The 25,732-nt window shown below is 36.4% G+C and overlaps 1 protein-coding gene across 8 annotated transcripts in view; it reads left to right on the plus strand.

The window, feature by feature from the left end:
- The window catches only part of CYLD (CYLD lysine 63 deubiquitinase), a 54,472-nt gene that overhangs the window by 22,283 nt on the left and 6,457 nt on the right, over positions 1 to 25,732 (plus strand). For 7 of the 8 annotated variants that reach the window (XM_053582165.1, XM_053582169.1, XM_053582167.1 and 4 more), the window contains 9 exons: positions 7,172 to 7,270; positions 8,497 to 8,613; positions 11,547 to 11,926; positions 13,071 to 13,236; positions 14,434 to 14,575; positions 15,832 to 15,954; positions 19,677 to 19,768; positions 20,608 to 20,674; positions 25,142 to 25,274. In XM_053582165.1, coding sequence (XP_053438140.1) covers positions 7,172 to 7,270; positions 8,497 to 8,613; positions 11,547 to 11,926; positions 13,071 to 13,236; positions 14,434 to 14,575; positions 15,832 to 15,954; positions 19,677 to 19,768; positions 20,608 to 20,674; positions 25,142 to 25,274 — 1,319 coding nt within the window. The remainder of the gene's footprint in view (positions 1 to 7,171; positions 7,271 to 8,496; positions 8,614 to 11,546; positions 11,927 to 13,070; positions 13,237 to 14,433; positions 14,576 to 15,831; positions 15,955 to 19,676; positions 19,769 to 20,607; positions 20,675 to 25,141; positions 25,275 to 25,732) is intronic. The other variant, XM_053582173.1, reaches the window with a different exon arrangement.

Consider the following 25,732-nt stretch of genomic DNA (forward strand, 5'->3'; position numbering starts at 1 on the left):
ACTAAGCTGTCTTCTCGGAGTAAGTTGCACTATTTTACATTCCCAGCTACAGTATACGAGAGTTACAGTTTTTCCGTGTCCTTGCCAACACTTGGTATGGTCAGTCAGTCTTTTAAGTTTTAGCTATAATAGCAGCTAATTGTGGCTTTAATTTGTGTTTCACTGATGACCAGTGATATTGAACATCACTTCATGTGCTTATTTGTCATCTGTATCTTTTTTTTTTTTTTCTTTTTGCAGTTTTGGCTGGGGCTGGGTTTGAACCCACCACCTCCGACATATGGGGCTTGCACCCTACTCCTTTGAGCCACAGGTGCCGCCCTTGTCATCTGTATCTTTTCCTAAATACAAGACTTTTTGACAGATATGTGATTTGAGAATATGTGAGATTATTGTAGATTCATATGCTGAGAGAGATCCTATGTACCTTTTCGCCAGTTTGTCCCAGTGGAAACTTCTTGTAAAGCTGTAATACAGTCTCATAGCCGGATGTTGACACGGATATGGTCAAGACACAGAACGTTCCCGTCCCCACAGGGACCTCTTTATGTTGCCCTGCTCATTCCCTCCCACTCCCACGCTACCCTTAACCTCTGACGACCACTAAGCTTTTCTCCACTTCCATATTTTTATCATTTTAAAGATGTTACGTAAATGCAGTTGTACAACATGTAACCTTTGAGCTTGGCTTTCTTCCCCCCGCAGTGTAATTCTCTGGAGATTTATCCATGTTGTTGTGTATCAATGGTTTGTTCCTTTATGTTGCTGAATAACATTCCATGTTTTGGATGTACCCATTTTATTTAAGCGCTTACCCATTTAAGGACATCTGGTTTGTTTTCAGTATTGGGGTATCATGAATAAAGCTTTTATAAATAGTTGTGTGCAGAGTTTTGAGTGAACACAAATCTTTATTTTTCTGACATCGTTGTCCAGGTTTGCCCTAGCTGGTCATGTGACATTTGCATGTTTAGTGTCTTATGAAACTGAGAACTGTTTTCCAGCAGGACTGCTGTTTACATTGACCACCAGCAATATGTGAGTAATCCAGTTTCTCTACATCTTCAGCAGTGTTTGGGGTCGTCACTATTTCTAAGAGGTTTGTAATAATATCTCGAGTTTCTAATTTGTTTTCCTGGAACCACCTTTTCATGTGCTTGTTGCCATCTGGGTATCTTCTTGCGTTTTCTCATTGGATCATGTGCTTTTTTACTGTAGAGCCTCGAGAATCCTTTATGTATTCTAGATACTAGTCTTTTGTTGGTCACATGGTTTGCACATATTTTTTCCTAGGGCAAAAGATTTTGATTTTATGATTTTTTACAGGACGAAAGAGTTTGATTTTATGAAGAACAATTTATAAAATTTTCCCTTTATGCACTATGTTTTTGGCATGAAGTCTTAACAATTTTTGTTTAGCTCTAGATATGGAAGATTTTCTCCTAAGCTTTTGAAAATTTAAATTTAATTCACATATTTGTCTTTTTAAAGTATATAATTCAGGGACCAAGGACATTTATAGCATGTGGCCGTCAAACCTGTCCTGAATGGGGAGCCCTGGCCCATTCAGCAGTCACCCCCTGGAGTCTCCTACCTCTAGCCCCTGGCAGAACGCTTTCCGTATCTATTGATTCGCTTGTTCTGGACTTTTCATATAAATGTAATAAAAATGTATGTGGCCTTCTCTGTCAGAATTCCTTTACTTAAGCATAATCTTTTCAAGGTTCTTCCATGTTATAGCATGAATTAGTACTCTAGTCGTTTTTATGGCTGAACAATATTTTAGTAATTGAGTACTCTAGTACTAGAGTACCATGTTTTGTTTATCTATTGATGGGCATTGAGCTTGTTTCTAGTTTTTGACTATTATAAAAAATGCTGCCATGAACATTCATGTCCACGTTTTCCTGTGGACATGTTTTTGGTACCATCAAGTATGTGCCTGGGAGTGGAATTGCTGGGTCATATAGTAACTCTGTGTTTAGTTATAGGCAGTCCCTGAGTTACAAACATTTGACTTACATACAACTCCCACTTACGAACAGGGGCTATCATTGTTTAAGTCCCTGAGTTACAAGCATCTGACTGACCTATAACTTGTAATAGTGAATGTACCTGTTCTAACTTACATACAAACTCAACTTAAGAACTAACCAACAGAAGCTATCTTGTTCTTAACCCAGAGACTGTCTGTATCTGTGGAACTACTAGACTTTTCCAAAGCAGCTGCACCGTTTACATTTTTGCCAGCAATGTATGAAGGTTCTGATTTCTTCTTACCTCCTTATTCTCTCATACATTTTTACATCTAAGTATGTGATCCATTTTGAGTTAATTTTTTATAAGATATGAGACTTAAATAGATGTTCTTTTTTAAACCTATCGATTCTAATTGTTCTAGCACCATTTGTTGAAAAGACTTCTTCCATGGAATTGCTTTTGTGCCTTTGTCCAAAATCAGTTGGGCATAATATGTGGGTCTGTTTCTTGGTTCTTGTACCCCATCGATCCATGTATCTATCCCACTGCCAATACCACAGTCTCAATTACTGCAGCTGAATAGTTTGCAGTCAGGTAAATATATTCTTCCTTTTTTATTCTTTTTTTCCAAAATCATTTTAGCTATTCTAGGTCTTTTGCCTCTCTACATTTATTTTGGAATAATCTTGTGTACATATGCTCAAAGTTGTTGAGATTTCGATAGGAATTGTTACCTATATATAACTTCAGGGAGAAATGACGTCCTTCAGACTTCTGTTGGGACTTCCTTTTTTCTGTGCCCATGGCTGTTTCTGGGTTGCTGGCTTCTTTGGCTCTAAGTCTGGGATAAGAACTAAGGCAAGAAGAAAGCCCAGGGAGACGTCAGCTATGTCATTCTCAGGTCCCAAGGTCCCTAGCTAGCCTACTTTCTCCTCTTCACCTTTCAGAGTCTTTGTTTTATGTATTCTGTCCAGAGTTTTAAGTAATATTCAGCAGGAGAAATGGGGAAAAGTATGTCTATTCCATCTTCCCAGAAGTGGAAGTTACATCTTTCTTTTTTAAGTTAGCAATAGATATGAGAGATTATTTCATATTAGTGTATACATTATATACTTACTCTTTACTTTAAATAATCACATTGCATTTCCGTAACTTACATACATTTTTCTTTTCTGCTTCTTCGGGACCTCTTGCTCTGCTGCCCAGGCTGGAGTGTAGTGGCAGTGGCAATACTCCCGCTTCAGCATCCCAAGTAGCCAGTACTACAGGTGCAAGCCACCACACCTGGCTAATTTTTCTTAATTTTTGTAGAAAAGGGGATCTTTCCATGTTGCCTAGAGTAGTCTCAACCTCCTGGGCTCAAGCAATTTTCCCGTCTTGGCCTCCCAAAGTGCTGGGATTATAAGTGTGAGCTGAATGTACCGTTGTTTTCAATATTCTGTTACTATAAACAGTACTCCAATGAATAACTTTGTATATATGTATTAGTTTGTGTGTGTGCTAGTTTTAGTTGAATGATAACTTCTTGGAGTAGATAGATAATGATGAAGGACCTTTCATAGAGATTGCTTGTCAGTCTGAATCACCCTAAAACTTGTCTGTTTTAGGCAAGACTCCTTCTCATGAGGGATAATTAAAGCGAGAGCCCTGAAGAAGGATATTCTGAAGCACTAGATCTCAGTATGCAAGTCTGTTGTTATCTGTCTGTGAACTTCCAGCATTTCTCAAATATAAGGAACATATTTACTTTTATCAATAGTCCTGCCTCTTGGAGATTTTTGGGTGGTTGCCGTGTAGAGTATGTTTGGTATCAGGCTTTATCAGACCTCATTCTATTCAAGTAAACTTGTATTTTCTTCACAAGATTTTTCTGTGGATGTTAAATTCTCATTCGAATCTGAATTATGTTCTCATGGCTGATGATGTTAAGTAGTGCATCAGTTTCAAGCAGTTTTTCTAATTTCATGAGTCATTCCGAGGCACAGACGTTTCTCTTGTCTTGAACAACAGCTTGCTCACTTGTTGATTGTTATGATTTCCAGCTCAAGAGTCTCCAAAGGATTTTCTTTTTCTGATTAATTCAACAAGAGTGATGGATAAGCTGTTAATTTCATCATTTTTTTTCTTCTTGTCAGTGAGGCAAATTTTATTGCAAATGCAGTCATGCCATCAGGATGCTTTCATCTGGTTTCTTCTATACAGCACAGTGCCTGGGTTGCTGTGTGTATTAGTATTTAATCCCTTCTCTATTTCTCTATATTTTTCCATCATGAACAGACCACAGTTTGTTTATCTATTCCTCTGGAGAGTGGATTGTTTCCAGATTTTGGTTATTATGAATATGACTGCTGTGCATAATTTTATACATGCTGTTTATTGGACCTTTCTTGCTATCTCTTTCAATATCTTTTTTCTTTTTTTTGAGACAGAGTCTCTCTATGTTGCCCTCGGTAGAGTGCCATGGTGTCACAGCTCACAGCAACCTCCACCTCTTGGGCTTAAGCGATTCTCTTGCCTTAGCCTCCCAAGTAGCTGGGACTACAGGCACCTACCACAACCCCTGGTTATTTTTTGTTGTAGTTGTCGTTGTTTTAGCAGGCCTGGGCTGGGTTCAAATCTGCCAACCCCGGTACATGTGGCTGGCGCCCTACCCACTGAGCTACGGGTGTCGAGCCTCTTTTACTATCTTTAGTCAGGACTGGTTTAGATTCACAAAATTGTCTGCTGAATTTACTCCTTACCTTTTTTACTATTTCATATTTACCTTTTCTTGAGTTGGTAATCTCTTAAAATTCATTAGGCTGCGTAATGACTCAGTTTTGGATCATGAATGTAGTTGTGACAAAGTAACAAGAAATATTTAGTGTATAATTGGTGGAGGGCAAGTTAGATGTGGTGTGTGACCCTCTATCTATGTAAAATTCTGTTGGAATGTACTATTCCTTAAAGTTGACATTTGACCTCCTTGCAGACAGTTTTTGGCAGAAGGTTACCAGAGTTTCCTGCTGCCGTGCTCTCCAGCTCACATTTCTAATCGTGCTCTCCAGTTCACATTTCTAATCTCTGAAGCCTCCCTGGAATCAGCAGCAGAGCTGCCACTGCTGCCTGACCTGTTTGGCTCTTCAGTATGGCTAGGCTGCCTCCAACAGAGGAAGACCATCTGCCACCTTTGTTATAGTGACTACTAATTGGAAATGTATAAATGTTATGGTATACATGTGAATATCTTTTTTAAGATGGAGTTTTATGCAGTTAATTACAGCTAATAGTGGGAATTATATTTTTAGTCAATTTATATACTATAATTTTTTTCAAGTGATTAAGAAGATTTTCCTGCTGCATCAGTTGTCATAGGTGATATTTGAAGATAATCTGAAGGTAACATAAAAATATAGTAGTACCCCTTATCTGTGGGAGGTACTTCCAAGACCCCTAGTGGATGCCTGAAACCGTGGATAGTCCCAAACCTTATGTGTGCTGTTTATTCCTGTATGTATATACCTATAATAAAAGTTCAGTTGATAAAGCAAGTATAGTAAGAGATGAACAACAACAACAATAATAAAATAGAATAATTATGACAATATGGCAGCATCACTACTCATGAACTTTAGGGCTATTATTAAGTAAAATAAGAGTGACTTGAACACAAGCACTGTGATACCACAGCATAACCCAGGTGGCTACTAAGTGACTAATAGGTGGGGAGTGTGTACCGTGTAGACACTGGACAAAGGGGAGGTTCATGTCCTGGGCAGGATGGAGTGGGATGGAGTGAGCTTTCATCACATTACTTAGGACAGCATGCAACTAAAAATTTATGAATTGTTTATTCCTGGAATTTTCCATTAAGAATTTTTGGACCACAACTTACTGTGGGTAACTGAGAGCATGGGAAGTAGAAGTGTGCGTAAGAGGGGAGCACTGTTTCAGGGAATACCTTTTCTCTTACTATAGCACTTGGTTGCAATCATGGTTAATTAGAATAGTATAATTTTCAAATTGAAAGAATATTCTCATATTCTATTTGATCATATTCTGAGGTGTTTAAGATATAGTTTAATAACACCTCCGCTTCCAACCATGGAAAACAGTTACCAAGCATCATTTCCATATGCCTACTTCAGTATGATTTCCTTTTTTAAGAAAATGGTCTTTTCCTTGCATTCAAAATATAAAACTTTTCCTATTTCTTTCTTTCTGTCCTCAAAAATCCACTGTGGGTGATACCGTTTTTGCTGATACACAGCTTTATCAGGTATGACTCCTAAGTGTCACGTCGGCCTCCACGGATGTGTTGTTTAATTCTCAACCGAAAAAACTTTCCGCACGGACTCTCCTGCATTTACTTGATCAGTGTTTACGAGGATCTTGTGAACATTACTGGGCTTTAAGTTGGGTGGTCTTTGTTTCGAAAACAAGTTTGCCAAATTTATTACACCTGATTTCAAAAAATTTTCAATGTTTTCTTCAAATATATTACTGTTTTATGTCTCTGCATTTTTAATCTGTGTATAATTTTCTGTATTGTTTCTGTTTTCTGTATAAATGTTTGTATACACATCTGTGTAATTCTTAACATATGTATGTTTTTAAAAACAGATACATATTTTTAACCAGAACATTCCTAACCATAGTATATATTTCTTACCAGACTTTTTTTCAAATTGTGTTCCATGAAATATGTTAATCTAAGCTGCTAAGTACAGGGGCACCAAGAATGTTATCAAATAAGTTTATTCCTCCTAGGGAGACTGAGAATACACATTAGCATATAAGATTCTGGTTTCATACAGTAAAGAAATTGTCTTTGTTTATTTCAAGAAATATCTGAGTGTGGAATGTTTCATTATACAGAGAAATATTTCAGGCATTCTGATTTGGAAAAGTTAGGAATAGGGTTTTCTTTACAGTGTGCAAGTAAAATTGACTACAAGTAATTAATTTTTTAAGAAGCTGAAGCAATTAGCTGAATTGTATTTTGCTGTAGAAAGTACATTTTGAGTACAGCATTGATTTCCCCCCCACCCAAACAGGTTTAATGCTTTTGATAGATTAAAAAGAATTTGTAAAACTAAAAATTCTGTATTTTTGGAGGATGAATTTTTTTCCATTATTGTTTTTATTTTCTTGATTGTTTCCTTTCAAGAGGAATTTACTTTTATCTTTAAAATCATGTTTACTGTTTCAGATAGCGTGACACAGGAAAGGAGGCCTCCCAAACTGGCCTTTATGTCAAGAGGTGTTGGGGACAAAGGTTCGTCCAGTCATAACAAACCAAAGGCCACAGGTATGGATTAATGGGATACCATCCTTAGCAATTTATGTGACATCTGACTTACCATAGCATTAAAAGTTTATCCCCATAAACTTGGATTAACGTGTCCTTGATTTCACTTCCACTCTTGCCGAGTTTAAAAGAAAGTTAATGTTTGTTTGTTGCTCTAATTCAAAAGTTTTAGTTTAACTACTAAAAATTTTGGAAAGAAGAAAGTCCACACATATGCCAAGGAGTAACACTCCATAACCTTTTGTGGTTATGTAAGCTGTGATGAAGCCATGGCCTTCTAGCCTGGGCAACTAAAAAAAAAGGAAAAAAGAAAAAACAAAAAACTCAATTAAATTATGAACCAATCAAATGAGGATGAGAGTGATTTTGACATTTAGAAATAAGCTATAGTACATTGAATAATTTCTTAAAGCAGTTTTTTTTTTTTTTGGTTGCCCTTGGTAGAGTGCTGTAGCGTCACAGCTCACAGCAACCTCAAATTCTTGGGTCAAGCAATTCTTTTGCCTCAGCCTCCCAAATAGCTGGAACTACAGGTGCCCGCCACAATACCTGGCTAGTTTTTTTCTAAATTTTAGTAGAGATGGGGTCTCACTCCTACTCAGGCTGGTCTCGATCTCCTGAGCTGAAGCAATCCACATGCTTTAGCCTCCTTAGTGCTAAGATTACAGGCATGAGCCACTGTGCCTGGCCTGTTTTTGTTTTTCTTTTTTTTTTTTTTTTATGTAGAGACAGAGTCTCACTTTATGGCCCTCGGTAGAGTGCCGTGGCCTCACACAGCTCACAGCAACCTCCAACTCCTGGGCTTAAGCGATTCTCTTGCCTCAGCCTCCCGAGTAGCTGGGACTACAGGCGCCCGCCACAACGCCCGGCTATTTTTTGGTTGCAGTTTGGCTGGAGCCGGGTTTGAACCCGTCACCCTCGGTGTATGGGGCCGGCGCCTTACCGACTGAGCCACAGGCGCCGCCCTGTTTTTGTTTTTCTAATGAGCAGACTTTTCTTTTAACTTATTTCTGTTCCCCTCTTATTTTGACTTTTGGGAAATGTTTTTAACATTTCCAAAATGGTTACCAAATTTCTTAGAGGTGAAGGCAATAACAGATTGTGTTTGTGTACATCTGTTGATTGTGTAAGTAGTCGTTAATACCATATTCATAATAATTTATTTTACTAAAGAAATTTGATAAATATTGACTTTAGTTTTAAAAGGAGCTTTTCTTGTTCTGTAGGATCTACCTCAGACCCTGGAAACAGAAACAGATCTGAATTATTTTATACCTTAAATGGGTCTTCTGTTGACTCACAACCACAATCCAAATCAAAAAATACATGGTACATTGATGAAGGTAATCTGTAATTTGACTGTTCTTTATGCTGATACTCTCTTTTTAATTCTCACAGAAAAGTAGTCTTTTCACTAATATTTGTAGTTTTTGGAAAGAGAATGGGTAGATTTTTTTTTTATAATATTGCTGAACTAAAATGGATTGCACTGCTGTTCAAAAAGATTAATAATATATTTTAAAAAGCATGTTTTCTTTCCTGACTGATCTGTTTAAGGCAGAAGATGTCTAGGGTAAACTGAATCATTTGAAGACTTTTCTGTTGAGGTCTTTCCTGCCCTTTTAAAAGCACTCTCCCTTTTAAAACCATTTCCCCTTGGTTCTTGGACATCATTTCCTTGTAGTTTATTCTTTTATTGTTGTTCATTTGTTCAGCAAATATTTGTTGAGTGTGAGTGCCAGGCATTCTTACACTGCAATAACAATGGTAAGAAGAAGTTGACATGGTCCTTGCCCTATCTGAGATTGTAGTACAGTTGTTACTTTGTTAGTCATTCACAGAATCTGATGCCGAATTGCCTTGGTGATTAGTGCAGTGAAGGTGGGTGATGCTCTGAGAACACACTACAGAGGATTGTGCTCAGGGTTTCAGGGATGTTTCCCTGGGGAAGGGACGTGTGCTTAGGTTAGCAGAGGAGGCAGAGAAAGTGAAAGGGGACAGCAGAGCCTTTTAGGCAGAGGGAACAGCACATGTAAAGGGAAGAATGGAACCCTGTGTTTGCCAAGGACTAGAACAGAGAGAGGCATAGCATTTTAAGAGATGAGAATGGAAAAGCTAACAGGGCCAGCCCCTGGGGAACCTAATGTGCACTATCAAAAGGGAACTGGGCAGCCACTGATGGATTTTCAGCAAGGGGTGGCATGGCCAAGTTTACCTTTTTGGAAAGATCTTTCTCACTGTGGAGCAGACAGTGGTTGAAGCAGGGACTGTGTGAATGCAAGGTCACCATTGGAGCTGTTTCACAGCCCAGAAATAGATTATAGCATCTGAGACTAGATTTGGAGAAGAGATGGGGAGAAGAGAATGGCTATCCAGAGGTCTGAGAAGTAAGTTCGTGAATCCATCCTAGAAAAAGTGCCACACACCTCATTGCTGAAATCACCATGGTCACCTTCAAAGTGCTCCCCTGGGAAGCTCTACACCTGTGCCAGTACTTACTTACTCTGCCTTGAAAACACTTTGAGATCTCTTTTTCTAGAATGGCTATCAGAGCTGTTGTTCTATTACCCTTAATGTCGTGAATGTCATTGAAATGTCTTTCTTTCAATATTTCCTTTATCTTTGGGTAAAGAAAAGTCTCTGGGGACTGATCAGGTGAGGATGAAGGGTGTTCCACTGCAGTCTGTTTACTGTTGAAACCCCCTCGCAGACAGCGCCCTGTGAGCTCCTTGGGGACCATTTTTGCATACACCTTTCTCATGGCAAGATTTTCCTGCTTCTCTGTCAATGTTTCCTCCGTCTGCTGTGCTTCTCATAGTCAGCAGACAATTTTAACACACAATCCGACGAGTTTTTACAATGTTTTCCTCAGTTCTCCGTATTACTGGCTGCCTTGACCTTTCTTCATCAGTGATACTTTCTCCCCCTCAGAAAAATGTTTATTTAATTAATTTATAAACTGCCACTTTCTTCATGATGTTATCCCCATAAACTTGAATTAACATGTCCTTGATTTCACTTCCATTCTTGCCAAGTTTAACAAGAAAGTTAATGTTTGTTTGTTGCTCTAATTCAAGCTCCGACATTCTTCCGATGGCACGCATAAACACGTAACCACAATAATGAAGGGCACTCCGCAAGACACCGCCACACGTTGACAGGAGCACAGCTGTGAGACACTGATACACCAGGGTTACGAACCCTTACTCATTGTATGTACAGTGCTGCTGATGTAAGCGTGCGGTGGCAAGCTCGTGAACTTAATTGTCAGGCCTTGTAAGAGATATTTAGGAAGTACATTGACGGAACCCACTGAGAGGTTGGAACTGTGGTGACTTCTGGTATTCTGGCTTGTTTCCTTCAGTGGAGTGGAGGAAGGGGATGGATCTGAGTGTGGGTATGTTTGACTGGAGGAGTTGGAGATTTCCTTCAGGGGTCTGTCAAGTGGGCGGTTGGATGAACCTAGAAGTTTATGGTTTTGCTTTGAAGCCACTTGCAAATCATTTTTGTGTAAATATGAGTAGGATTCCAGTTTAATTTTTTGTAACTATATGGACAAGTGATTATCTCAACACAAGTTAGTAAGAAGTTCACTCCACCTCACTCATCTGTCAGCGTGTTATCATGTTAAGGGAATAGTCTTTGGCCATGGTTCTCTTTACTGTGTATTTGTTTTCTTTTAAATTATATTTTGTTTTTGTATAGTTTGGGGCTTTAAGCTCTACTTTTGGGGAGTTTTTTTTGTTTTCAAACTTCTTAAGTTTGTGCTCAGTTCATATTTACCTTTTCTTTTTACTAAAATGAATTATTAAGTCTATAAATTTCCTTTATATATGTTAATCCAGCAGTGTCTCGCAAGTGTTCTTTCTTTGTTTCTTTTTCTCTCTCTCTGTCCTTCTCTTTCTCTCTTTTCTTTCTTTATTTTTTAAAAGTTGTATTATTTCTTCCTTGATCCATTGATTATTTAGAAATGTTTCTTACGCTTTTTTATCTTTTTGTACTGTAACCTGATTGTATCATGGGTAAGAAATATAACCTGTAGCATTCTATTCACTAATAGATTTTTCGATTTGAACAGTTGGGTGCCATTTACTGATATAGATCAATTTGGAGGTAGCAAGGAGGAGCAAGAACGCTGTTTTGGAAATGCCTGCGAGAATCCAAGTAGAGAGGTCAAGTGGGCCGTTGGACTTGATCTGCATGTTAATTTTTAAAACTGTAAGGCATATTTAATATTCCTGAATAAATTTCTCTAATTAAGAAATTTTTTTTTAAGTTGCAGAAGACCCTGCGAAGTCACTTACAGATATATCTCCTGATTTTGGCCATTCTTCACCACCACTACAACCTCCTTCTGTGAACTCATTGTCCAGTGAGAACAGATTTCACTCTTTGCCATTCAGTCTGACAAAGATGCCCAATACCAATGGCAGTATTGGCCACAGCCCACTTTCTCTGTCAGCTCAGTCTGTGATGGGGGAACTGAACAGTGCACCTGTCCAGGAGAGTCCCCCCTTAGCCATGTCTTCTGGCAACTCATATGGTCTAGAAGTGGGCTCACTGGCTGAAGTGAAAGAGAATCCCCCTTTCTATGGGGTGATCCGTTGGATTGGTCAGCCGCCAGGACTCAATGAAGTGCTAGCTGGATTGGAACTGGTAATTTAATTTGACTTAAAAATGATAATTCTTTTCTTTTGTGCAGATATTCCCTTATTATATGTTTTTTGGATAAATTATCTATTTTTTTTGGAGACAGAGTCTCACTTTGTCGTCCTCTGTAGAGTGCTGTGGCGTCACACAGCTCACAGCAACCTCCAGCTCTTGGGTTTAGGCGATTCTCTTGCCTCAGCCTCCTGAGTAGCTGGGACTACAGGCACCCATCACAATGCCTGGTCATTTTTTGCTATAGTTTGGCCAGGGCCAGGTTTGAACCCGTCACCCTCCGTATATGAGGCTGGTGCCCTACTCACTGAGCCATAGGCGCCGCCCTAAATTTTCTATTTTTTAAGAAAGCTATCATTATAGGAAAGTTCTATTACTGTGTTGCCTGACTGGCCTTTGTTACCCATGAGGCTTCTGACCACTTGATTCTAATGTTACTTGATCTAATGTTCATAAAATGAAAGTTGATTTTTAGACTAAAATATTTAGGTTCCTTATTTTAAACAGAATTCGGTAAGGGAAGCAAATCTTTCATCAGTTTTTCCTTTTCTTTCTAAGCCTCCTTCCTCCCAATTAGTTCTAATAGTTATATCTTTGGCTTTAAAATAGTAACCATTTTTAGAGGGCTTCTGAGATCTTTGGTAGAGGGAAAGATTTTTCCTTTGGAGATCTAAAAGCATTATCATTTGACATTTCATAATCAGGAGAAGAAAAGTTGAGTTTAGCTTTTATTTTAAATATATTTCTTTTTGTGTTTAGGTCATTTTTTTTTCCCCTATACTAGTGAATAGTATGGCAGTGGGGGAAAGAGTTGTCAGAAAAGCTTCCTTTTTCTTCCACTTTTAGTAATTGTACAAATGGTCTGAGGAAGTCAGTTAACCAGGGAAAGTTACAACATAGATTTTCTTTTTTAGCATATATTCTGAAAGGAATGCATTGAGGATTTCTTGCTGGATTAAGGAATTAATTTCATAAATTATTGGCTGTGGGCACTGTTAAACATCCCATTTTTCTTGATGTAGTTCTCAGAACAGGTGTGAAGAGGGAATTCTGAGAAAGGATAAACTAGAAACCGAGTTCTGTATAGACGATCTTTGCAAGCTATGGTATAATGCACACGGAGACATTTCTTTTTCAGGAAGATGAATGTGCAGGCTGTACGGATGGAACCTTCAAGGGCACTCGGTATTTCACCTGTGCCCTGAAGAAGGCGCTGTTTGTTAAACTGAAGAGCTGCAGGCCGGATTCTAGGTTTGCATCACTGCAGCCGGTTTCCAATCAGATCGAACGCTGTAACTCTTTAGGTATTTGGATGTTTTTCATTTATTTACCAATCTGGAATGACTCTAGTTCTAATCTCATACCATCTTGTATTAGGTGGTGGTGACATTGTTAAAGTATCTTTCTTGCCAACAGTGTTTATCCAGCTTTTAAATCAGTAACAAGTTTTACTTGGTGTGTAAGAAAGTTAGTTATCTCAAGAGGGCACATTTTGAAAACGAATCAACTAGGAAAGGTGTTTGGCACTTAAAAAGGGAAAAATAAGAGGCGGCGCCTGTGGCTCAGTGAGTAGGGCGCTGGCCCCATATACCGAGGGTGGTGGGTTCAAACCCAGCCCCGGCCAAACTGCAACCAGAAAATAGCCGGGCGTTGTGGTGGCGCCTGTAATCCCAACTGCTCGGGAGGCTGAGGCAAGAGACTTGCTGAAGCCCAAGAGCTAGAGGTTGCTGTGAGTCCTGTGATGTCATGGCACTCTAACATGGGCTGTAAAGTGAGACTCTGTCTCTACAAAAAAAAAGGGGGAAAAATAGGGAAAAAAATAGTTTTTTTCTTCCTGTTGGTTACAGACATTTAATTTTCAGCAGTACAGGCAATAGAAATGGAAAGGGAGTCTTCTTCTTGGCACTGACTTCCCTTTTAGGGTGTTGTTTAAACACATCAATAAGCAGCTCTCATCATGACATCAGCATTAGCTTAAGTAGTTTCAGACTGACTGATGGAGGGGAGCTCTCCTCCTCACTTGATAGGTGATAATTTTCTGATCTGTCACTTTTCAGTTTTGGGTAATAGTGGTGAAGCATCTTGAGGGTTCAACAAGTGCAAATAAAAAATAATTTTAATAATAAAAAAAGTTCATATATGTTGAAATAGTACTTTAGAATTTTTGGTTTTCTTTTCAAACTTGAAAGTGAAGCATCTTTGGATAAATAATAAAATATTTGGGAAACAAAATATTTTACTTGACAGATGCTTTTTGTGTATTACTTAATACTCTAAAGTGTTTTTTAAATTACAGAGGAAGTGAAATTGAAAATGAACAATAGCAATTTTCACAAGCCAAGTTGAATAACTTTTAACCAAAGCCTATCTTTAATTTAAAGTTGAGGAACAAATTTTGCATCAAAATACCAAAACATTTTAAAATGAAGAAATATGGTAATACATATTATAATAGTTTATAAAAAGAATTCTTTCCATTTACATTTTGAAAATTTTTTTAGCATTTGGAGGCTACTTAAGTGAAGTAGTAGAAGAAAATACTCCACCAAAAATGGAAAAAGAAGGTTTGGAGATAATGATTGGAAAGAAGAAAGGTATCCAGGGTCATTATAATTCTTGTTACTTAGACTCAACCTTATTCTGGTAAGTTTAAAATTAATATAGTATACCTACTATATTAATAGTAGGTAGTAGGTAGAAGTAGTGTCATTGAGGCAGGGATATGTGTGTGTGTGTGGGTGAGAGAGAGAGAGAGACAGAGAGAGAGAAACCGCCAACTGCCTCTGAGTAGAGAAACCAGACGATTAAGGGTCAAGAAAGGAAGGGAGATTTGCTTTTCATAATATACTCCTTATAAGTTATTAAATGTCATCTCGTGTTCTTATATCAAAAAAATTTACTATAAAAAGAGAGGAAAGTGATATTAAGTGATACTGTTATAAGTGGAATAGATACACGGAGGTATCTGGGAAAGTTTTGTGTACATATCAAATAACGTGACTTGCAGTGAGCCATGGGCTGATGTGTGCTATATTTGTTTTGGGAGGTAGAGGTAATCATAAAACTACTTTATTTAAAAAAAAATTAATTTTAATAGAATCACTATTGCCTGGTATAGGTAAGCTTTTCCAAAGTGAAACAAGTTGGCGTTGCAGGAATCTTTAGGCTCTGGAGATTGAAGATTCTTTAGGCTCTGAAGATTGTACGCTGCCAAGACAGCCGTGTTATAAGAATTAGAAAGTTAACATGGGATGTTCACATTTCTCAAGTAGGGAGAATGAAACTGGCAGGCCATTTTGCGTGCAGAATACTTTCAGTCTCTCAGATGTAACAAAAATAAGCCTTGGAGCACTGATAGAATATTCTGTAGATTTCCTGATGAAAATCTGTATTAACTAAATTTTCCTTTTCTTTGATGCCAGCAATTACTGCTATTAGTCACTCACAAGTGATTTTAACATTTAAAGAAATTTAGGTCTTAGCAAAGAGGCATAAGGAGAGAGAAATATAATACTGAGTAGTGTTCACCTGGGGAAGTAGTTCCCAAACTTCCTGCTGTATTGTCTGTTTGGGATTGACTCAGATTTGTAGGTGGCTCTTTCGACTTTTGCAAGGAAGTTTTCTTTCTTACTGTGCCGTGGGCATGTCTTTAACACTGTTGATCTGTAGTCTCCCTGCGCAGGGTTAAGAGTCTCACCTGTCGGGATCTCTAGGTCTGGATGGGGGAACCATGGGGAGGGATCTTCACAGTGGTGCTGGGCACCTGTGTTAACAAAAAACATGAATCGTTAGGGTATTTATTCTAGACGTTGCTTTTTTCTTCTCTTGGTTGTTTTTAGAGTCTGTTTCTTGAAAAATATATTTATAGCATGAAGAAAAATGTTCTTTCTGTTTTGCAGTTTATTTGCTTTTAGTTCTGTTCTGGACACTGTGTTACTTAGACCCAAAGAAAAGAATGATGTGGAATATTACAGTGAAACTCAAGAGCTCCTGAGGACAGAAATTGTTAATCCTCTAAGAATGTAAGTAGAAGATAATGGTTATTTTGCCTTTCGATGCTATCTTTTTTGCTGTTTACTAGTACAGTAATTAGTTTATACCTTGCTTACACTTAATAAGAAATGCATGAAAATTAGTTCTCTTGGTGAAATAGTAATTTTTTAAATCTTTGATCCTTTACTTTCTTTGTTTATTTAATTTTTTAAATATTGCCCAAATGTGGAACATAGTGTATTTCATGAAATTATTTATACTATTTAGGTAGAGTATACTATAATTTAGTAATTATGGTAGGTTTAAAAAAGCTGATGTGTAGTACTTGGGATTCTTATCTTTTGAAATAGTTTAATCTAACATTACCTGTAACAGCAAGCCTGCTGTATATTGATATAGTCTGGCTTCTTAAAGTTAATTTTATCTGACAGAAAAGGAGCAAGGGGTCAGAGATGGTGTCTCAGGCCTGTAATCCTAGCACTTTGGGAGGCTGAGGTGGGAGGATTGCTTGAGGCCAGTAGTTTGAGACCAGCCCAGGCTACATAACAAGACCCTGTATCTACAAAAGGTAAAAAAAAATTAGCTGAGCATCGCGGTGTACACCTGTAGTGCTAGCTACTTGGGAGGCTAAGGCCAGAGGATCCCTCAAACCCAGGATGCTGATGCTACAGTGAACTGTGATAATGCCATTGTACTTCAACCTGGGTGACAGAACAAAACCCCATCTTAATAAAAAGGAAACAATGGAAGGGAAATTTTTTATTTATAGAATAGCTACTTTTTAATACTTTTGTGCTAGGAACAGATGAGATATATTTCAGTAAGATATATTTCAGTAACAAGTTAAAGGAATATATTTATATTTAGACCTCCTTCCACCTCCCTTGAAAAGGTGATTCTACCTCACTTCTCACCACTTACAAAATTTAACTTACGCTAGATAAAAGGTTAAATCTAAGACATGAAATGATAAAAATCCTAGAGGATAGTGTGGGAAAACTCTTAATGATATCAGCCTTAGGAAAGAATTCATGAAGAAACCCCATTGTCAACTGCAGCAATACAAAAATAAATGAACGGGACCTGATCAAATAAAAAAGCTTCTGCACAGCTAAGGACACAATCAGCAAAGCAAATAGACAACCTTCAGAATGGGAGAAGATATTCTCATGGTACCAATTGGACAAAGGGCTAGTGACAAGAATATACAAAAAACTCAAGGAAATCAACAAGAAAAGAGCAAACAGCCCCATCAGTCAATGGGCAAGCAACACGAACAGAACCTTTTCCAAGAAGACAGACAAATGGCCAACAAACATGTGAAAAAATGCTCATCATCCTTATTCATCAGAGAATTGCAAATCAAAACTCAGAGATATCACCTAATCCTCGTGAGAATAGCCCACTTCACAAGGTCCCCAAACTGCAGATGCTGGTATGGGTGCAGAGAGAGGGGTACACTGGTACACTATTAGTGGGATGGTGGAAAGAAGTACGGAGAATCCTCAAAAAGCTAAAAGTAGACTTCTCATTTTACTCCACAATTCCACTACTAGATATTTTTCTTCTTCCGAGAAGAAAAATAATCATTTTACCATAAGGACATTTACACTCGAATGTTCATAGCTGCTCAGTTCACAATTGTAAAGATGTAGAAACAACCCAAGTGCCCATCAACCCATGAATGGATTAGTAAACTGTGGTATGTGTACACCATGGAGTATTCATCCATAAAAGACGGAGACTTCACATCTGCTGTATTTATCTGGATGGATTTGGAGAACATCCTCCTAAGTATCTCAAGAATGGAAAAGCATGTACTCCCATGTACTCAGTCCTAATCTAAAAATATTGGTCCACTTGAGAGAAAAACAATTAAGAAGGGGAGAGGGGGCTTAATTATTTCCCACCTATTGGGTACAGTGTAGGAGTATATGGCACATTTCCTGGGTGAAGGACTCAACTACAAATCAGACTTTGGAACTTACCTTACAACTGTAAATAATGTTACCTGATCAAATGTACCCTCATATTAACCCATAATAAAAAAAAAAAAAAAGAGGAAAGGTAATTCTTTTTTCATTTCCTGGTTTAGGGATTATAAATACCGTAGAACCTCCGTAGTTGACCACCTGCCTACATTGGCCACCTCCTCACACTGACTTAATTTTCATAAAGCAAACAGGTACTCAATGGAAGTTCCTTATGTTGACCACATCCATATTTTGACCAGTTTGTTACAGTCCCTTGGATGGTCAAATTATAGACCTTTTACTGTATGTCTTATTTTGGCCCCAGGAAACAATTTGTAATGGTCCAAGCACAAGTGACAGGAGGCATTTAGTAAAAACTTTGAATAAGGGGTAGTAATGATCTGTGATAATTACTGTCACATTATAAGATTTAAGCTTAGGGCCATAGATCATAAAACAGGGGTATAGAGAGCAAACTATTAATTTAACATCCATATTAAGGTAAATTTAAATCTTGTTTCATACTTTTCTTATTTAACAATTAAGATAAAAAATAGTGTAAGATTTTGTCCAAAAAAAAGCAGAATACTAAGATATTAATAAGTGAACAGTCCAAATGACTTACTGTATCACATGACTAGGAAAGTAAATTATAAAAGAATAAATGTCCCTGCTCATATATTTTGTTTTCCTTAAATTCTGTAATGAATTCTTTAATTATCTTACCCTTTAAGATAATTATGTCTTGATTTTTACATTATTTAGTCTAATGCAAATTTTTAAACTTACTTTCTGTTTTTTTTTTTTTTTTTTTTTGCCAAGTAATTGATGCTGGAACAAAACAGGTCAAGTCTAAAACTCTAATGCACTACCTTCCTTCCGTCCAGAACATTTTTAAGTTTATTAACAAACATTATTTGAATGCTGTTGTCCAACCAGTTGAGAATCACAGTTAATCACATTTTGTCTCCTGTCCACAGAAGCAACTTGTCAGATGCCCTGTTGCAGTCAGGGTTCCCTGTGTCTGCAGCATTCACATCTGTTTTAGAGCCTTTATTTAGTTCTGAGGCTTTATTTAGTTCTGAAACCTCTACTTACTCCATTGTAGCTTCTCAATGGCAGAGAGCCTGTCTTTTTCACCTTATTCATTTTGTATTATTGCCAGTGGTCAGCAGGTTAGATATCTGTGTAAGTGGTAGATGCTCGATGTATGTTGGTTGCAGGGAGCTTGTGAGTGAACGAACAGTCACAAGACAAGCTAGTTCTCACTTCCTTATGAAGCTCCCGGTGGCCACTAAGGTCTCTTTTGAAGCGATTTTCAGAATTAAAATTTTAAATTGACATTAAACTTAATGAATGTGTCCTGTATTCAGACAAAGATGAGAGAAAATGTGATAATTATGCTGATTGGTTTGATTGCAGATTTTAGATTTCCAATTTCTCATTAATCCCCTTTCCCATTCCCCTTGGTACCTTTTCCCCCTTTAATATAAAAGGGACTTTTTTCCTCAAAATTGTATATTCATCCCAGACTTTTTAAAAAATATTTTTTTCTTTTATTAATGTGTGACAAATGTAAGGTGCATAATAGTGTTTAGGATAATTCAGGTTCTATTTTTTAATTTTTCAAACCTCAAGAAGGAGCCTATAATTGTATTTTTCAGAATCTTTAGCTTGTTGATTTATGATGTGTTGGAATTGTATAAAAATGTCTGATGATTAAGATCCATTATATAATTTAATGTGTACACCAATAGCAATTAATTTTTTTTAAATAGATACGGATATGTGTGTGCCACAAAAATTATGAAACTGAGGAAGATACTTGAAAAAGTAGAGGCTGCATCAGGATTTACCTCTGAAGAAAAAGGTAACTGTCTTAATTTATGATACATTCATTAAAAATAACTTGAAATCATATTCATATGCTAAATTATTAGCAGAAATATGTGTGTTGTTTGGGAGTTTTAAATTACAAATTTCTTTCTATGTAATAAAGAATTTTCTCCTCTTTTTATAATTTCTTCCTCTTTTCTTCCTCTTTTCTAAAGTGAACGATGATGTGGAATAATGAACTCTTTTAAGAAGCTGGCTGGTTGTAGCATATTAAATGCTTCAATAAAAAGTTCTTTCCTTTCCAGCCAGCAATAATATTCTGAATTGTTTCTCTTCCTGTGGGGAAGGGTTATGTTGAGTTATCTATATTTTCCTACTTTGTTTTCCTTATTACAAAAGGGACTTTCAAAACTGCTGACTGCGATTAGCTTTAGGATCACAGCACAGTTCTTTAATCTCTTCGTAGCTGATGGACTTACTCAAAGATGCAATACCTGACTTTGAACTCGTTAGCAACATAATGTGACCAGCTGTAATGGGTGGAGGCTTGATCATTATTTAAACAGCAGTAAAAAAACAGAGCATACTTCTGGCTTTACTTCATTTATTTTATATCCCCCCAAAATTAATTATTTCACTGTATGTGAATTATTATACCTTTCAAATGCAACAAAGTTATAATGAATTTAAAACATAATACTTTATTCTTTGTATTTTTTCTTAATTAAGAAAATGTGAAAGCTGTGCTTTTAGTTGAGGTAATATTGAAGGAATGAAACTGAATTCAGAATAAACATACTCTGAATTAAAAATTAAAAAAGGAATAATTAAAAAGTTTGTCTGTGACTAATTTGATTTTTTGTTTTCTCCTAGATCCTGAAGAATTCTTGAATATCTTATTTCATCATATTTTAAGAGTAGATCCATTACTAAAAATAAGGTAACTTTTAAATTGTTATAAAAGCATTGGAAAAATGGGCAATTCTCATTTCTATTGCTGCCACTGAGTAAAAATTATTTCCTTGGTGATTACTTCATATTGTGTTTGTTTAGAGCTCTTAATATACTGAGTAAGTAAATTAATTTTATTCTTGCCCTCTCCATAGTACCATACTTCACTTGAGGAACAAATCCAATGTAAACTTGTACTTTTAAATATAATGATAAGTATTATTGCAAATCATTTTCTTATGGAACTGTCTATAAATATTTTATAATTTAAATTAATGAACTTTTTAGGGGAAAAAAAAAATCTCATTCTGACCTAATCAAACACTGTGAAAGCATCGTTTTTGTTTACCTGCCACTCAAAGAATTAATGTCTGAAATTAGCTTCCTTGTTCTTAGTTGTGTAACTTGGTCTCCCCCATCCCTCACTGTTGAATGAAAGCTTTGAATTTAATGCAGTAAAGTGTTCAGTGAAATGTTCTGAGTAGATCAGCTTTCAGGATAGTTTGAACATTCAGTCAAAGCAGTGGTCCTTTCTACGTTTTACCCAGATTTCTCCATTGAGAGTCTTGGTTGTCGTATATTCCTCCCAGACACAAACACGCTTCCTCACCTGGGCCTTAGGGGATGTTGTTTGATTCCCATGCTGAGTCGATAGACGAGGAGAAACCACAATTGTGGTTTGATATTGTTTGGGAAGTTGTAAACTAATGTGAGATGCAGTACGTAAACATCAAGAGCTCACATTTAAAGATGATAATTCAAAAATGATAATTATCATATGTGTTAGAAAATCCTAGAGAATTATCTAGAAAATGCTGTACTTAACAAAATAATTTATAATTTGGCTGTGTAAAATAACCATGGAAAAATCAATAGCATTTCTGCATACCTTCAAGCAAGTATGGAAAAGAATAATTTAATATTTCATGAAAGTGTAAAATACCAAGAAATCAGTTTTATTGAGTTAGATTTTTAAAAAGACTTATAGAGCTAAAGGGCAATTTGACTAATTAGTGAGAAGAATTATGTTCTAGGAAGGAAGATTAAATAAATATGTTAATATTTTAGAAATTAACTTGCACATAAACAAGATCTTAACTTTATTTTTAGAACTTAGGAAAGAGATTTTAGATGTCTTTACAAAATTAAGTGGGTAAAGTATTGAAGAATTGCTTAATAAAAGAGTTCTATTATAAGCTATAAAGGCAGAGCACCAGACATTAAAATAATGTGTGCTATGGGGGGGGGAAGCAGAAAGAGGGACGGAGGGAGGGGGGTGGGGCCTTGGTGTGTGTCACACTTTATGGGGGCAAGACATGATTGCAAGAGGGACTTTACCTAACAATGGCAATCAGTGTAACCTGGCTTATTGTACCCTCAATGAATCCCCAACAATAAAAAAAAAGAAAAAAAAAAACAACAACAACAAAAAATAATGTGTGCTGCTGGCATAAAAGTAGAAATATGAATTAATAATACTGAAGAGAAAGCTTGGAAGTAGAATTAATGATATGTAATGCTTCAGTGTCTATACTGAAGGTCAGCTTTCAAACACAAATAGGAAAGATACATTTAATATATACTGCAGGAAACATAACAGATGCTTTGGGAGAAAAGTGTCAGTTTTGTTTTCATTTTCAAGAGAGAAATTCCAGATGCTTAAAACTTTTTGTTTTCATCTTTTTTTTCCTAGTTCACACACTTAAGGGGATATAATACACTTTCAGAAATAACATAAGTTGAATAATGCAGTGATCCCCCGGCATGGGGGTAGAGGGTAATGAGGGGCCGGGCACATCCAGAGTCTGAAGGTCTTGTGGAGTTTTACAAGACCTTCATATTGACAATCACTTGTTAAAAATTAAATTGTGAAAAGATATTTTAAGTTAGCCTTCTTTTTCGTCATTCTTTTCCTCCACTGACTTAGGGAGAGTCACCTGATGCAACAAATAGGAGGATGGGTACCTTAAAAATCTGCAATAATGAAATAGTTTAAAAGAGACTAGAAGATATTCTTAAATGACTGAAGAGACAAAAGAAGAACTAGATATACCAATAGGAAAACAAAAACAAAAACAAAAACAGATTTGATAATAAACAAAACCCAAAGTAAAGCAGAATTTCCAGAAACAGGAACTATCAGGATGGGTAGGAGGGAGTTGCACAGCTGAAGAGAGAATTGCTCATTGGGAAGACAAGGGGATAAAGAGTTAGAAAACAAGAACGAGAATGTGAGAGATATGGAAAGTCGGGAGTGGAACTAGAGTTCCAGAAGGAAACACTCGACAGAATAGAGTAAAAAGCAGTGTTTCAACCAATAATAGATGAAGAATTGTTGACAGACTTAAATTCTAAGAGTAAAGATTTTCAGAATTTCTGAGCAGGAAGAACTAGGACTAAATAACCATTCAGAGATCTAATCCAGGATATACGTAATAAAACAAAATTGAATTTAGACCAAGAAAGTGGAATGCAAGAGATAAGGAAGAATAAAGAAATTGGTACATCTGGGTAAATTAAACCTTAACATGTAAAAAACAATAACAATTATGGTCATAATAATGGTGACTAATGGTGGATACAGTGTTAAAAATGAAATAAAACTAAAGTCACAGCCACTAACAAAAGAGTGTGGTGATTGGTGGCAAAGTATTCCAAAAAAAAAGAATGGAGTAACATCAGCAATCAAGAAGTAAAGACATAGAGGAATTTTCAGATTGCATAGTTGAGTATCTCTTGTTATAGAACATGGTCTGGGTGTTCTTACTCCGCGGACACATCAGATCTGGATTATATTCCATATTGCTGGGTAACCTAGAAGCCGTGAAGAATTTTAGTGACTGTCCATTATGGTCTGTGTCACTAAGGTAAATAGACCCAAATGATACAATTCCAAGAGTGTTTTTATCTGCTTCTTAGATGTTCATTTTATTTTAAAAGTTAACACATTTGCACCTTTTGCCCTTAGGTTTTCCTTAGTGGAAAACTACAGTCCAGATTGCACAGTTTTGCTCTGTAGCACCAACTTTGTTGTGACCCCCTGGGTTTTTAGCCTTCTAAACTTTAAGAATGAGGTTTGAGTGATTGTTGTTCCTCCTCCCTGTTCTCTGTTCCAGTATCACCAAGCTGCTGTCTTCTCCATCCTCGTTTCTGGATCCTTCTCTCTGTTTGCAAGTCTGTGCTCCCTGCAGCGCCCTCCCCTCCTCTACTACTTCCTGGTTTTTTAGTTTTTTTCCTATTACCTGTTAATTTTCTATGCTTTTTGCCTTCACAGAAAAATTCTGGCCTTTTGTAGTCATCAACAACTAACTGAAATAATTGGTATAGCATAAACTTCAGTTTTTTTGGTTATCTGTTTTTATTTGTTATGGGTTCTTAAGAATCTCCTGCTTTATTAACAGATAAGTTTTGTTTATTTGGGGGGTATAAGAATTTTTGGAAAACTGAGGCTTTCTATAGACTGGTCTCTAAATAACTGAAGTTTTCTCGTGAAAACTATGTTAATATTCCCTAAAAATCTTGAAATTTATAGTCTATAGTAATACATACATAGTTTATATAACTATAGTTATGTAACAACTATAATCTATAGTTATATGTAGTTTATATTTAAATAACTGTAAACATAGTTTTTATTTATATAACTCTGTATCTGTAGTTACATGAACAGTCTGATTCTATATCCAGAAATTGTACTAAAAAGGTAAATGGTAGACTTAAAGATTATGATTCCTTGTGGTGGAGTCTTAATAATGACATTCCGTAGTAAAATACTTAGAAGGACAAATGTTTAATATAATGGTAACACTATGACTGACATACAGTAGGCATTTACTTGGTATTCATTGAATAAATGAGTGACCATTTAAAGGACAGCATACTTTAGCAGAATAAATAGTGAGCGATTGTTTGCTTACTGTGATAACCTAGTTATACTTGGGGTCTTCACCTAGTTCTGCCTTTGACTTGTTGGGAAGTCATTCTTCCCAAGATCTTAGGGGCTTCATTTTAGAAATGAAAGTTTGTTCTAGAAGGTCTTTTAAGGGTCTATCACATTCAGCCATATAAGAATTTATTTCTCTGTTTCAAGCATTAAATGCAGTTTGCTTCTTTGTAGATTTGGATGGTGAAGTTGAACTAAGTGATTTTAGCTTCTGGTTGTTACTGTTCACATGGCACTCTTTGATTTCGGTTATTATACCATTATTTTTCTCCTGATCATTAAGAGAGCTTTTCAATATAAAAAGGAAAACAAGAAATCATTTATAAGGTCTTGTTCAAAGTACATTTAATTATTTTACCCAGATAGTTTTCTTTTCCCCCTGTCGTCGTGACTGTCCCAAACCGCATCATGGATTTTATGGCTTTTCTGTTCTCATATTCTACTGGCGCAACTTCACATTTTGCTTCAAGTATTATTAATAACTCATATGTGTTTTCTTCCTCATGCTTTTAGATCAGCAGGTCAAAAAGTACAAGATTGTTACTTCTATCAAATTTTTATGGAGAAAAATGAGAAAGTTGGAGTTCCTACAATTCAGCAGTTGTTAGAATGGTCTTTTATCAATAGTAACCTGAAATTTGCAGAGGTTGGTACTACTTGCTGCATTTTATACGCGAGTCCTTAGGATGCTCAAGACTATTGGTAGATTCAATATCTATTGATTTTAAACAGCCAAGAACAGTTTGAGACAAACTGTTAAGAAAACACAAATTTTTAAAAAATGTGCAATGTTTCAACTTGTTCATATAGAAAATGCCTTATGATTAAGATTGAATTTTTGGATTTTAGATGTGAGCTAATGTGTAACTGAAACACTTTTAAGAAGTTTAAAGTAAAAGGAAGATTTATTTATTTATTTTTTTAAATTATCATTTTGCTCAAGCATATTATCTGAATATATCAAAAAACCATGTTACTTGTCTCCCTTCATTAAGAAACAAAATATCAATAAATTCATATATTGATTTATTAATGAACAAGTGATGTAAATTAATTTTTCTTTAATTAGAAATTAGAAATTTAGATTTCTTCTAAAATCTTCAT

This window comes from Nycticebus coucang, chromosome 2, assembly GCF_027406575.1.
Source record: "Nycticebus coucang isolate mNycCou1 chromosome 2, mNycCou1.pri, whole genome shotgun sequence".
In the NCBI taxonomy this organism is placed as follows: Eukaryota; Metazoa; Chordata; class Mammalia; order Primates; family Lorisidae; genus Nycticebus; species Nycticebus coucang.